Raw genomic sequence first — 14,049 nt, 5'->3', positions numbered from 1 at the left:
GGGAAGCAGAAGAGGAGGGGCAAGCCAAGCTGCTGCTGCTCTGCCGCTGCTCCAAGCTTCCAGGGCAGCCTCATCCTCCGCTCTTCTGGCACGGACTTTTTCTCTGCCACACCAGCATCAACTGCCAAACCTGGATGTCACCTCTTGGATGACACAAATTCCTCAACTCCTTTGTTTGCCAGTCCCTGGAATAATCTGCACCAGAGACAGAGAAAACTTGGAAGAATCATCTGAAGAAAATTACTCTTCAAAGGAAAGACACGGCATTGGAAAAGAGAAAAGTTCACCTCTGGCCACCCCTAACAAACACGGCCACACCTGTCAGAGTCAGGGCTGCAGTGACTGTTCCTTGCCTGGCTCCATGGAGGAGCAGGAAAACAACTTTGTGCTTTCCCTTGAAGCCAACACCAGCAGCAGGTGCAGCCTTGAGACCAACCAAACAGAGGCCCCAATGTGCTGGGCAGGAGCAACCAGGGGTGGCCCAGAGGTGGTGATTGTACCGGTGCTTTTTGGGTTGATTTTTCTCCTGGGAATGGTGGGAAACACGTTAGTGTTGGTTGTTTTGGGGCGTCTCCGGCCTGGGGGACGCCCATCACGCAGTGCCACCAATATCTTCATCCTGAACTTAAGCATTGCAGACTTCTCCTTTCTGCTCTTCTGCGTTCCCTTCCAGGCCACCATCTACTCCCTGCCAGAGTGGATCTTCGGTGCCTTCTTTTGCAAGTGGGTTCACTACTTGGCCATGGCTACAATGCTGGTCAGCATCTTCACTCTGGTGGCCATGTCTGTGGACAGATACATTGCTGTGGTCCATGCCAAACGCTCGCCCTGCATCCGCAGCAAGCGCAATGCTGCCCTCGGCGTGGCTGTCATCTGGCTGCTGTCTCTCCTCATTGCCATCCCTGTGGCCCAGCACCAGGCCCTCATGAGTGGCCATCAGCAAGCACCCAACAGCTCTTTCTGCTGGGAGCACTGGGCAAACGGTTCCACAGCCAAACAGATGTACAAGATTACCATCCTGCTGGTGGGATACCTCCTGCCCCTGCTGCTCATCACCTGCTGCTATGCCAAGGTGGGTGCCAGGGATGGGAATAATGTTTAAATGGAGTGAAAGATCCCAGACTCCTGGTGGCTTGTGTGTGCACACAGCTACACAGCCAAATAACTGATCCAACCCTTTCCATATCCTCTCCTGGTAGAGAATACTTTTTTGAGGTGGGGGAGGGAAGGAAAACAGAGAATGACATTGCACAAAAAGGATTACAACTACCAAGGTGACACCCAGCCTGACACCCCAACCCCCTGAAGATTCTTGCTGTTTTTCATATTTTTCATTTTGTTCTCTCTAAGTAACAAATGTTTGCTACTGGCAAGAGAGAAAGCCTACGGAGGTATAAACATTTCCAGGTTATTGCTGTGCTGTAATCAGGTTTCATAAGCTAGATCTAGATGTTGCTAATTGAGAATTGCCTACAGTGATCCAAGACCCCTTATGACCCTTCTTCTGGAGGGTGACCGATTCCTACCACTGCATTTGTTTGTGCTGCCTTCAGGAGTGGCAGGACAGTCCCACCAGGGTACAGGACTGGCAGCCTGCTCTCTGCCCATGTGTATCATCAGCCTAGAGAATAAATGAAGACAATCTGAGGCTCAATATAAAATTCAAAGTCCATCTGAAAACTCCTGTGGATTTCAGCATAGTGCCAACTGAGCTCTTAATATATGTTGAACTACAGAAAGCTTATCAGGTTTAATGCTTTTTCCAAACCTTGTTTCTTGAATGTGGAGAACTTAGAATTAAAAATCTGAAAGCATCAAATTCATCTTTGAAGTAATGTTAAAACGATTACTTTAAATTTTTGTGCTTGTATAAGGAGTTCAAGTACTAATACATAAATTTCAATTTCCCATTCAATATATTGTTCCTTTTTCCCCCCCAAGGTTTTATACCATCTCCATACGAAAGTAAAGAACATTTCCAAGAAGTCAGAGAGATCAAAGAAGAAGGTAAATGTCTTTGGTTTAATCTGTACATTGACTATAATACAATAGATGTGCCAGGTTTATAAAGCAATCAGCCTGGTCTGTGCTGATTCCAGTTAATTTAGAGAGTTACAGTTTCTGCCAGTCTTTTTTGCCTATGAATCCTAACCAGATTTAACTGTAGATTATATGTTGTTTCTACTGGTTCATTACATTCACTAGCATACACTCAGTTTTGTTTGCAATATACTTATGAGTATCAAATGCATAATTGGTCTTGCACCTACACTGTCTGTAAGGATAAAACTCAACTGGTGTTTTCAGTATTATCTCATAACACGATAACTGTAGAAGTTATAATACACCACAAACAACATTTACTATATGGGTGTTACTTCCCCTTTCCCCTCAGAGTGTTTTTGAACATGTTTTCTGTGTTCATCTAACCTTAAGTAGGTTCTGATAAACGTTCTTTTAATCACCTTTTCTAAGGCAGCACATTATGCAGCAATGAGCTGCTGTGTATTGCCGGCTGCAGGAACACCACCCAACCTCGATGGAACAGACTATGTTGAAAAACACCGTGTCTTGTTTTGCCTATTGACATTTTGATGGATGCTGCTGCTGTTGCAGATAAACTGTGAATCAAAATGTCAAAACCAAGAGTATAATTTCTGGATCAATAGTGCAAACTACAAACAGAAAGCAGAGTCAGAGTTTTGTGTGTTTAACAGCTACCATGAGAAAAGGCAACCATGATGTGTTGACAATTTTGATACTGTAAAATGCAGCAAATAAAGTGCTAAGAAGCACTGTCGTTCCACATAGAATGATTTCACAATTTCACAAGTTTGAAAAGTTGCTTTAGATCATCAACAAATCCCTAAACTGGTTGGTTTAAATTTCTCTTCAGAATTTTCTTACCTATGTATGAATGGCACACTACCTATTTTGTTGCTAATTTTTAAGAGAATGCTACCAACAGTTGAAAATATCTACTGTTACTTTTCTAGAAAGAAGTTAAGAATTTAATTTATGACACTTTTTGAAATGTATCCATTTGTGTTGTTTTCAGATTTGCTCTGTGGAGTTGGATGAAAAAATAGCTCTACAGTTTCTTCAACCTTGACTTTTGTTATTAGATATTGCCAAGAGGATCAATCTTTAAAAAACACTTTTGATTTTACCTGTTAAAATAAGTTAGTGGTACAGCATTTCTTCCTCCCTTCCTCCCATTATGTATTTCCCTGGCCATAATTATGAAACACCCAGTAGCAATTCTTGTTCCATGTGGCACAGTTAGGCGTAGTTAAATAGATGATCCTTTCAGATGAAAGAAAAAGCAAATATATTCCTCTACACACACACACACCATCCTTCACAATATGTCTTCTTCCAGCACTGCCTGTGTAGAAATTGTCCATCTAGCCTTCCTGCATGCCAGACATCTTCTTAAGTGTACTTACTTCAAGTATTTTTTGTTGCAAACACTACTCAGTATTTCTTAGGGAGACTTCCTTGGGTCGGTTGCAGACACACTCAATTCCTGCATAGGCTTTCAAAGCATACTTGAAACACAAGAGTGAAAGTCAGTCTTTTAAAGCACATCTTCTTAAGAACACTTCACACTAGAGCCTGATAGGAAACCCGTAGATGCCTGCCAGTTCTGTTAATCTAGCTTCCTTCATATGTACTTAGTTGGTCCATTTGTGAAAGTAGCTGTGTTTGGTTTTAAATCATAAACTTCATCAGAGATTAAGTGAACAGCTTTTGCTTATTTAATTGAAAGATGTTTGACAAATGAATCTTGATTCACGTTTGGAAGGTTAATTTAGTATATACAGAGCTCTGAGTTTGTTCTGAAATATGTGTGACTTCAGTGGCTAAACCCTGATTGCCTTGAGCTGTGAGAGAAAGTGTAGCACACCAGCCAAGTCTTCCCACATGAGGTGATAAAATTGTCTGAGTCACATTTATTAATTCACAGTGTGTGTCTTCACCAAACTGATATGGCAAACAAGGTGTCATATTCACAGAAAAGAGAATTGTCTGAAACTATGACCATGCAATTCCTGCTTATTCCTATAATTTCAAGAAAACAGGGCATTTGAGCTACTATTCTCCTTCTACCTCCAAGAGAACAGAACAGGGATTGGATTTGCTTTTTTTGTTTTTTTTCCCTTTGGGTTTGGTTTGAGTTTTTTTCCATTTAGTTTGTAGGTTTGGTGTTGTTTTGTTTTTAAACAGTTAAAAAGTAAATTTTGCAAGCAGCTTTCTGTTCAAATCTCCCAATGCTCATCTGGGCTCCATACATGAGTAAAGGTCTCAAAAGAATCAAATTGCAGACTCAGAGTCCTTGTTGAACAAGATTTTCCAGTGAAACAGTTTCCAACATTACCACTGCAAACAGTTTGCTCTGTCACTCAGCATTTCAGAAGCTGTAAGAACTCTCCTCAAGATTAAACACTTCAAAACATATAAAACATAGTTAAGAAAGAAATCAAAGCCACAGAGCTCAGGGAACGGTCTTGCCATGAGCAGCGTTCCACATGCTGATTGGAAACACATTGCTATTATTCTCCATTATAGGCTGCTTCTGAAAAAATAGTATTACCAGGTAAGATTTTTTTAAAATATCAAGATTTCTGGATCTTTAGCTTTCATTGACCTTGCTGGAGACTTGGTGTAACACCAGTCCCTTCACCCCCAGATCCTGTGACACTGATCACAGGCAGAAGAGACATCATTCTTACTGACATAGTTTGAGCCATAGAACACAGAAATGCAGTAAGAAGCATTACTGGGACAAATCCAAATGAAAGCTACCTGAAAGGTCATAGAGGAGCTGGTACTTTATCTGCTATTAGTAAATCTGGAAACAGCATGTGAACCTCAGTAAGACAAACATTTACAGAACAATTGTGACATTGCTGGATCCAGACCTAAGGTGATTTTTAAAGAGATGATGATGGCACAGCTAAATGAACTATCCCAGTGCTGTGCAAGTACATGCATGACTTTCCTAGCTGCATTGCTGTAGCAAAGAAAGCAAAGTAATTCTGGATTTAACTGACTCTGAATATGTGAATATGGAGCCCAGGTTCTTGGTACTGTAGCTGAACCTCCCCCTTTAAAGATTGTACTGCATCAGTAATTTGTATCTATGCCTTTAAAATGAAAAAAAAAAAAAAAATTTAAGACCTTTTCCTTTAAATAAATCAAACCCATGGGAACAGGACACAAAGCATAATGAACTACAGTATTAGGAATTTGTTTTTCCAAGAAGTCTCTTGTTTGATTCTCTACCCCTTTCTGCCTTTGTGTAACACAGCATGGTTCCCAGTGCCTGCTCCCTCCAGCTGCGCTCCGTTCCCTCCCTGGTGTGTGCTGCCTGCTCCTAGCAGAGCAGCACCAGCTGCCCAGGGCCCTGCAGAGCTGCACGAGCAGATGAGGCTGTGATAACTCTGTCTGTTATCACAGCATGGAAATGAAACCCAGTTAAAACAGTGGTAGAGTTTTGGTTATCCACACGGTTAAGAGGAGCTCTGACACGCCTACAGAGTGGCACTGCCACTCATTTCCTCTCAAGAGGATCTTGTCAAAAAGTTCCCACTGGTATATGAAGCATCTTCTCTAAATAGAAGTCTCTAACACCAGGCTTCACTTCAGCAGGATCTGAAGATCCAGCTGTTGTCTCCCAGACCACAGTGCCACAAGATACAGCCGGGGTTTCAGCATGGATTTTATTCCCTGCACAATGTTTGCAAAGTCACTTTTCCCTTCTCTTCCATTACAGGTTATCTTCCTGCTGTCTGTCACTGTCCCATTTGCCACAACATTGTACTCAAAGTCTGTTATTTGAAGTCATGTAGGGGCTAAAATGGCAGCTTAAGAGGGCCCTGTTTTTTAGGATTAACTACTCATGTAACTACTCATGGGCAATGTATAGACCCACTACTGTAAAGTCAGTTACAACCAGATTTTGTTTGAATGGGTCCAGTTTATGAATAATCCAGAGAGCTCTGACAGCTGTCACCCTCTCCAAGTCAGCGTTGAAACACCTGCTGAAAAGAACAAGTTTGTCTTTAGCAGAATCCTACAAATGACATACAGGCACATATCACAAAAAAAAAAAAAAAAAAAAAAAAAAAAAGTTTTGTGTTTGGGTTACGATCTTTAAGTTACAGGGTGTTCATGTTCAAACTACAGCAACCTTTTCAATTTATGCACACATAAAACTTTGCAAAAATGTCCCTTGCACAAAATTTGCTGCACCTTGATTTCACATTCCATTGTCAAAAGAATTTGACTCTTAATTCAGAATCCCACTTGGAAATTTTTACATAACTTTGCCATCTACGTGACAAATGTTGGACATGATCAATGTAAATGCTTTTCCATTTACATGTATAATCTGTGCATTAGAGCAAGGAAGATGTTTAGAACTTTTTGCATTCTTGTGCTGAAATTCTTTATGGTGAACTAAGACTGTGCCTGCAGAAGAGATATGTGACTGGCTGTTTCCCCATTTAATGCCATACTAGCTGTACAAGTTTGCTATCCTTGAAAATCAGATGGTGTGATGCTGCAGGATTCGCCTTTGAAGTTCTGGATAATTGTTTTTGAGGCCAGCCAGCAAGACCACATGCTAAGAAATCTTGTGCACCCCTCTATCACAATTAAGTATTCAGTCCTATTGCCTCTTTTCTGAACTATGCAGAGTACAGCAAGTCTGTAATTTGGCTCCAAAGAAAGTTAACGATTCCCCATTTGACAGTGTTACAAAATGTTTCATAAGAGCCCAGCCCCAGGAACTCTGGTCATACATCTGCCTTAAATAAGATGATTTAATGATGTAAATGAATGCAAACTGAGGTCTAGCATGGTCCTGTGGTGTTTTACTGGCCTCTGGAGCACACCAGGATTCCTCAGTGTTTACTCAGTTCTGTCTTGTGCATCTTTAAAGAACAAATAACAAGCCTTGCAAACTGAACAATCTGAAATGTTTTTTCAAGTTTAAGAATGTGTCTGGGGATGTGAATTTCACAGCTATTTTACAAGCTCCCTTGAAAGGACAGTAGGAGTTGTGGGACCTTGAGCCCAGATGCTTCAATTAACAGACCAAATGAGCCACTTAAAAATAACAAACTGGTATGATTTCCTATGATCTACTCTGATTTTCTTTTTTTTTTTTGTTAGCACAATAGAAAGGTGAGCCCTGCTTACCAGACAGGTAAGCAAATCAACTGTTCATTGCTTCCAGAGCTAAGTAAGACACATGGAGTTTATTTGGGACATTCCCTGGAGTGCTGCACTTTGAAGGTCATACAAGAGCCTGAGGTAAAAGACACAATTCATTCAAGGTAGATGGGTATTTCTGGACATCTTGACCAAGAGAGGCAGATAAAAGTTGCACTGTAACTGCTTTCCTGTATGCTAAACTAATTATTTGGCTATCGTTCATGCAAATCAAAGATTTCCATGTAGACGTGATGTTCAAGGCCTTGGCATTTGAACAACAGTAAATATAGCAAAGGAACATAGAAGATCCAAAAATCCATTGAGCAAGAGAATAGAATTCAGAAGTGAAATCCTGCATGTTGTTTGGTTAGCAGGAGCCCAGGGCAGCAGGAATTAAGAGCATCATTACCAATTAGGGGATAATGGAAATATCATAATGCTCATACGCATTTATGAATAGAAAGTGAGTAAGTTTCTAGGGCACCAAGAGAGGAAATTAGTGGCGTAATCCCAGAATGAGAGATGTGCAGATGAGCAGTTGGAACAATGCAAGCAAGCTGCTGGGAAATGAAGAGTCCCTCTTAGCACATAGTTGTAAAAATGAAGCAAGTAGTTAAAATGAATTTATAACATCTGAAAATATATTTACTTCCGTTCCTCCTCTTCTTCATGACATCCAACTGCCATATCTGGCTCCCAGAAAGAAGACAGAACAATGAAAAAGAACACTTTCAGTGCAGTTTTCAGATCATTGAAGAGTAGAATTAGACTCAAGTGTAATAAAAAAAAAAGAAGACCAAAGGGCAATGAGAAGTGCTTCAATAGTAATTAAAAGATGTGTGTGCTCTGAAGTAGAGACAGCTGCTATCCAACATTTAAGGTACTTAAGAATAGGTATGCCATTTTCTGAACATTTTGCATTTAGCACTAAGCCAAGGATATGTTTCTGGAGATCAGATTGTGCTGATCATTCTGTTAGAACTTTATGTTCAAAAAGGAAAAGAATGTGTGCAAATCTATCAGGGGGAGTCAGATTTGCTAACAAAGCAAACAAGAACATGGCACCAGGAGTGAAGAAACTGGCAGTTTTCACTTTGCACATTGGCTCACACATGGACTCTGAGCAAAGGGATGTTCTCAATTGGGTATCCCTGAATCTAAAGCCAGAAAAATTGTCTTCCTTGGAGGTCAGTAAGTTTCTCCATCAGTACAGTGGTATATTGCACTAAGCCACAGGTCTTTCCTGGGCACTGACACAGGGTACCTGCAATATCTAAAAACAAAAGCTTAAGGCACTGTGGGTCGCTACGTTTTTTCCAAGTCTTCATTACAATATAGTGAAGTCTGTAACTCTGTAACATATTCAAGCCTGGGGCTGTTGAAACATGCACCAATTGCCTCCATTTTATGGGAAAAATATACAAGTTAGAGATGAGCATAACAGGAGAAAAGATTTATCAGTAAATCACATAATCAGATATCAGATATCCTCCTGCAAAGCAGTAACAAAGGAAGAATTAATTGTTTGCTGATAAGACAGTGTGGAAGAACAGACATAGGCTTCTTTATGCTTCTTCATTTAGAATTATGGAAGAAAAAAAGAGGAAAAATAATCTCACCAATTTCAGAAAACAGCAGTTGTCTCCCTAATGAAGCCCAGTTTGTCTGCAAGCCAGTACTGTTTAATGAAAACCTAATTGAATGTTCTCTCCCATTTCTGTGTGCTGAGGTACACAGTAGAAATGGATGCTCTGACCAGCTCTGAAAAATGATGTGCAGCTGGGCTATCTCCAGCTGGGAGTAAATTAGGAAAGTGACAAGTCCTCTACCCTTCTACGCTGTTCTGTCCACTCTATATTTTAATCTCAGGAATGTTTATTAATCTAACATTCAGGCAGTTCTTCCTAAAATACGTAAATACATGGAATACTTGAAGCATTTGACTCATTACAGGGAAATCTTAATTTTGCACTTGACAAGATACCTGACAAGTTGAAGCGACTTCATTAGAATTTTATCAAGGACAACTGTTCTAAACACTATTAAATGTTAAAGATTTTTGCATCCCTCTGAATGAGGTATCTCCCCCAAAATGTTTTTTAAACACATTTTCCAATGCTTTTTTGGATGGGGGAAGGCTAAAAGCAAGAAATAGCTTGTCCAAGGCCAGGGGGAAAAATAATCAAAGGGCAAAACAGACAAAGGAATGCTGGAAAGCATAAATGAGAGGCAGATGGCCTACAAAGATAACAAAAGAATAAGCAAGTAAATTCAACACAATTTGCACATGACAAAAATGGGGGGGGGGGGGAATAACAGAAGTTTATCTAATTATCTGATGAATAAAAATATCTCCTAGTCTTTGTTACCATGCTATCGATTTACTCTACAGCTTAAACACATTTACTTTGCCTGTACAACAAGTCCACTCTAAGTTATTTCCTGGAGCTGCTTGAAAGACTTCTAGGAGAAGTACAAGAGACTTAAGTGGCCAGTAGTGGCCATTGTACATGTCTATTATGGACCCACCAAAATTTCAAAGTCGAATCAGAAGGTTTGCATTAATTGGGGACAGCTTGACCAACAGTAATGCAGTAACTGTGCAAACTACCACAGCTCATGGAAGAAACTCAAACAGTACACAAATTATTTGGATCAGTCCTTCACAGCCGGTCACACTCTACAGTAACAGTAGTCTAAGCTACAGGAAAGTTACCACAATAAAAGCCAGAGTTTTGTTTCAGTTTCCTCTGTCTTAACTACATGGTCCCTAACTTGAAAAAACAGACACAAGTTCCATTTCCAAAACCCATTTCTTGAGTCATGAATTATGTACATTATTTCTCTAGTATTGTCTGTGTTTTCCATCTGCAAAATCCCAAAAAGCTGGACCCCAGAAACAGCTCTGTGCTATTACATAGCAACTGCAAACACATTGTGTAATACTCAGCCTTATGTTAAATGCACGGTTTGTTATTTCACAATAAAAGGGGGGGAAAGCTAGGTATATAAGCCTTATTCAAAAGAATATTTCAGTGCTTGTAGCCCCCTAATTTAAGCAGATGGATGCTATGAAAGGTTGCCTGGGTAACAAGCCTAAGCTACTTAACATTGCTAGAGGGTAAAGAAGTAGCACCATTATTGCTGATGAAAGCTAATGATGGGACCTGTTTATTAATAATTTCTTTGGTACCATCATACCACAGTGGGTGAGCTAGACCCCACAAGACCACTAGGTCTGTGTCTCTCAGTCTCATCAACTTCTAATCATTCCAGACTATTTTCAAGGACATCATTTGACTTCCAGCATGGTCTGTTTGAGGACATTTGGCAGGGTAGTTTGTTCACACTTAGGGGAACATCTTTGTTAGCTCAGCTGTCAGACAGCATTCTGGTAGGTGAAACAAGGAAGCACCTGGGGCATGCCAGGTACACAATGAACCTACAGGTTATTGCCTCTCAAAGTTAATAGAACCTTATTTGAGAGACCTATTTGACAGAAATCCCTTTTTTCTACTTATATTGTAGTCTTTATCTAACACAATAATGCTTTCCTTAGAGAGGTTAATGGGTTTAACTAAATGTAGCCATGATAACCACTGACTAAATTAATTTCTGTTCACCAGAAAATTATCCCTTTTCTAGGAAAGTAACTTTACACTGTTCACTTAAAATCGTGCAAGGGAATTATTGACAGAAACATTGACATAGATTAGTAAGGCTGTAAATTTTGAGCTTAAATGAAACTTAAATTTTAATTTTTCTCCACTGCCTTTCTGCTACTTGTGCAACAACTCTCCTTAGGGGAAGAATATCATCTGTTACATTTATTATGACAAAATAGAAGTGAGAAACACTAAAGACCAAAGTTAAAAAGCATACATTGTGCAGAAAACCAAGAGGAGGCAAGAGGAGGGAAGTCACCAGCTGTGCATCTGCTACACCCCAAAACTGAGGGATTAAATACAGAACATTTGTGCACCTTGCATTACCATTTGTATTTCTGAAAATTCATGAAGTCAGGTGGAATTAGCCATGCAAAAACATCAGGAAAGTGTGGCAGTGAGGGTGGCTGTGACAAACCTCTGGGTCCTCTGATTTCAGGTCAGAGAGTGGCAGAAAAATAAATAGGAGCAGGAACAATGGTTGGCACCAGGAAAATGCTTTAATAAGGAATAAAAGAAAATAGGGACAATGCCCAAATGCCAAACAACAATAACCTGGGAGAGAACTCCTTTGGGGGTGACCAACCAAAGAGGAAAATAAAGGAAGGCACAATGATATATAACCTTAGGGAATGAACATTCTGGTAGCCTAACCATATAGGCAGTAACGTTACCCAGTCTGTGACTGACATGCAACTTAATTAATATAATAATAGAGGGGTATCTTGGGAAAGACTTCTAACTCAAATGAAAGATTCCCATGGCTTCAGATAGATAGGTAGCTCTTCAGAGGCAATAGTCAGCTGGCTTGGGTCCCCAGCCAGGCTGAACTCCATAGGAAAGGATGTTAGCACCTCCAAGTCAGTAATCTCTGATCCTTGCTAGGCACTCACTGAGTATTCTAGAAGTAGAAAATGAGAGAAAAGCAACACTATCAGCTTTCCTAAAGTTGAAAAGTGCAGTCCTGCTCCCACAGGCTTCAGAGTCTTACAGAAAGAAAGCTGATCCCAAAGGCACAGCAAGCCTCCCTCAGGTCATCATCCAGCTAGGAATATGTCTAACCAATGAGCATTGTGTATTTAAAAAAAAAAATCCTCTATGCCTTGGACTTCTGGGTTTCTCCTGTAATAGGGAAGATAGTGGAAAAGCCTTTCTCCTCAGGACAGCCTTTGTTACTCCTCTTAGGGGCATGCTTGCTTGCAAGTTGTTTTCCCCTGCAGTTATTTTCAATAGCCTTAATGTTTCTCACCCTCCAAATATTAGGGAATATTATTTCCACTCTTCCCTGTAACACAGTTAGGATTGTTGCAGCCTTTGAACTGTTTGAAGTTTTACAGGCACTACCTCAATTGTTTATAGTTATTTGCTTAAGCCAAAACCAGTTAATCAAAGTTTACCAGGGTTTTTAGCATCCTTTTTTACATTGTCATAATTTGGCCACCTGGCAGCTGTCAGTGTTGCCTGTGTTATGCTGCCTTCACTACGGACAGAGGAAAGCAAATTCACTCTTCCCACAGACTCACTTGATCACTGTGACCATTTAATGCACAATCTTCTCCTTTCCAGACAGCGCAGACAGTGCTTCTCGTGGTTGCTGTGTTCCTGCTCTCCTGGCTGCCACACCACATCATCACCATGTGGGCAGAGTTTGGGCACTTTCCCCTGAACAACATCTCCTTTACCTTCCGCATCATCTCTCACTGCTTGGCCTACGGGAACTCTTGCATCAACCCCATCCTTTACGCTTTCCTCTCGGAGAATTTCCGCAAGGCCTGCCGGCAAGTCTTCACCTGCAAGCTCTTCCTGCGGCCGGTTTCCACTGAGAAACTGGCCAGAGTGCGCATGGAGAACTTCTCTACCACGCACTCCACCACGAATGTGTAAGCTGGGCTCACAAATATGTTTCAGGAGGAAGAGGAGGGAAGAGAGTTCTGTCTGGGGAGAACATACATACAAGTGCATTCCAGGGAGCAGTGGAGTCTCCAACAGTGTGGACTTCGCCAGGTTACTGGAGTGGTAGGAGATGTATTTCCCTCTTGCTGTGATATGTGACAGAGATTGTCCTAGGGTACCTTGCTAGACATTGAGCTACAGAATTATCTGAATGCCCATAAGATAGAGCCCAAATGAAGCTGTAGTTATGACCATAGAATCTAAAATAATATTTATGCAGAAGGTAGAACATGTACAGAGAAGAATACAGCAGTTAATTATGTCTATAGACAGTCATTGAGATGTGAACAATGTGTGATGTGACATTCAGACAGTTTGGGAGAAGTCAAACTAAAGTCTTTGGATGTCTTTTTCACCAAATTTGACCATACACATTTAGCTCACTACCAGCGATAGGGTCTCTACAAATATCCTTGAAGACTTTGCTGTAGCATTTACCTATTGGGCAATTACACCTTTCACATGATGTGTTAGTGATGTGGCTGGCTGCATTTGGTGGCTCTGTATCATCTTATTCATCCCAGGGTCTGAGTGCCTGTGTGCTCCTGTGTATAATTACTGCTGTTAATCTCTGGGTCCAGCAACAGGAAAGTGTTATTTCTTGATATATGCTTAAAAAACTGTGATTCTGTTTAAAAGTACTGTCTACAAAAGGTTTTGCTGGTAAATACAGTGTTCTCTTGAGTCTATCTACCCAAGACTTTTTATTAGCCACTTTAGTATAATGCCTAAAATTTGTGGTGAGAATTTTTTGGGGTTTTTTTGTTTGTTTTTTTTGACAAACTGTTGTGGTCAACAGTGCGCTAGCAACAAATAGGTAAGAGTATTTGTACCCTTCAAGGTTACTACTTGTAACTATATGAAGTGCTTATTACTTCAAAAGTAGGAAGCAAATGGCTGAAAGAATTTCATTACTTCACTGTGTTATCTAACTTAGTATTTCTGTGTACTGCAGTGCAGACTGACCTGTTCACAGACAGTAAAAATGTGGGTTACAGAAGTTAAACTACCAATTATTTGTTGTCCATGCAATGAATGGGTTTCCAGTCTCCAAATGGATCATTCTTTCACTATATTTCTAAAACCTGGGAGCTATTGTATTAAATAATTTTACTGCAGTTTGTAACTTCTTTTAAGAGCACCTTAACTGGGCAATATGAACAGAGCACATGTACAATAGGATAAAGTCATTGCCCGATCCTTGGGT

General features: G+C 40.4%; 1 protein-coding gene across 1 annotated transcript; it reads left to right on the top strand.

Annotated features, from left to right (window-relative positions):
* Nucleotides 1-361: 361 nt before the first annotated feature.
* Nucleotides 362-12,773, top strand: LOC102105745 (galanin receptor type 1-like). Its single transcript, XM_005526346.2, has 3 exons — nucleotides 362-1,072; nucleotides 1,942-2,007; nucleotides 12,456-12,773. Exons 1-3 carry the CDS (start codon nucleotides 362-364, stop codon nucleotides 12,771-12,773), a joined length of 1,095 nt encoding a protein of 364 aa, XP_005526403.1.
* Nucleotides 12,774-14,049: the final 1,276 nt, after the last annotated feature.

This window comes from Pseudopodoces humilis, chromosome 14, assembly GCF_049639895.1.
Source record: "Pseudopodoces humilis isolate 2021_Gansu_Grassland_sample_001 chromosome 14, ASM4963989v1, whole genome shotgun sequence".
NCBI classification, from domain to species: Eukaryota; Metazoa; Chordata; class Aves; order Passeriformes; family Paridae; genus Pseudopodoces; species Pseudopodoces humilis.
The sequence above is the reverse complement of the archived record's forward strand: the minus strand, read 5'-3'. Positions and strand labels throughout refer to the sequence as shown.

Excerpts from the sequence above, each read along its gene's own strand:
- LOC102105745 (XM_005526346.2), top strand. The coding sequence starts at position 362 with ATGGAGGAGCAGGAAAACAACTTTGTGCTTTCCCTTGAAGCCAACACC. Across the intron at positions 1,073-1,941 it reads TCACCTGCTGCTATGCCAAG|GTTTTATACCATCTCCATAC; the intron begins GTGGGTGCCAGG and ends TTCCCCCCCAAG. Across the intron at positions 2,008-12,455 it reads CAGAGAGATCAAAGAAGAAG|ACAGCGCAGACAGTGCTTCT; the intron begins GTAAATGTCTTT and ends TCTCCTTTCCAG.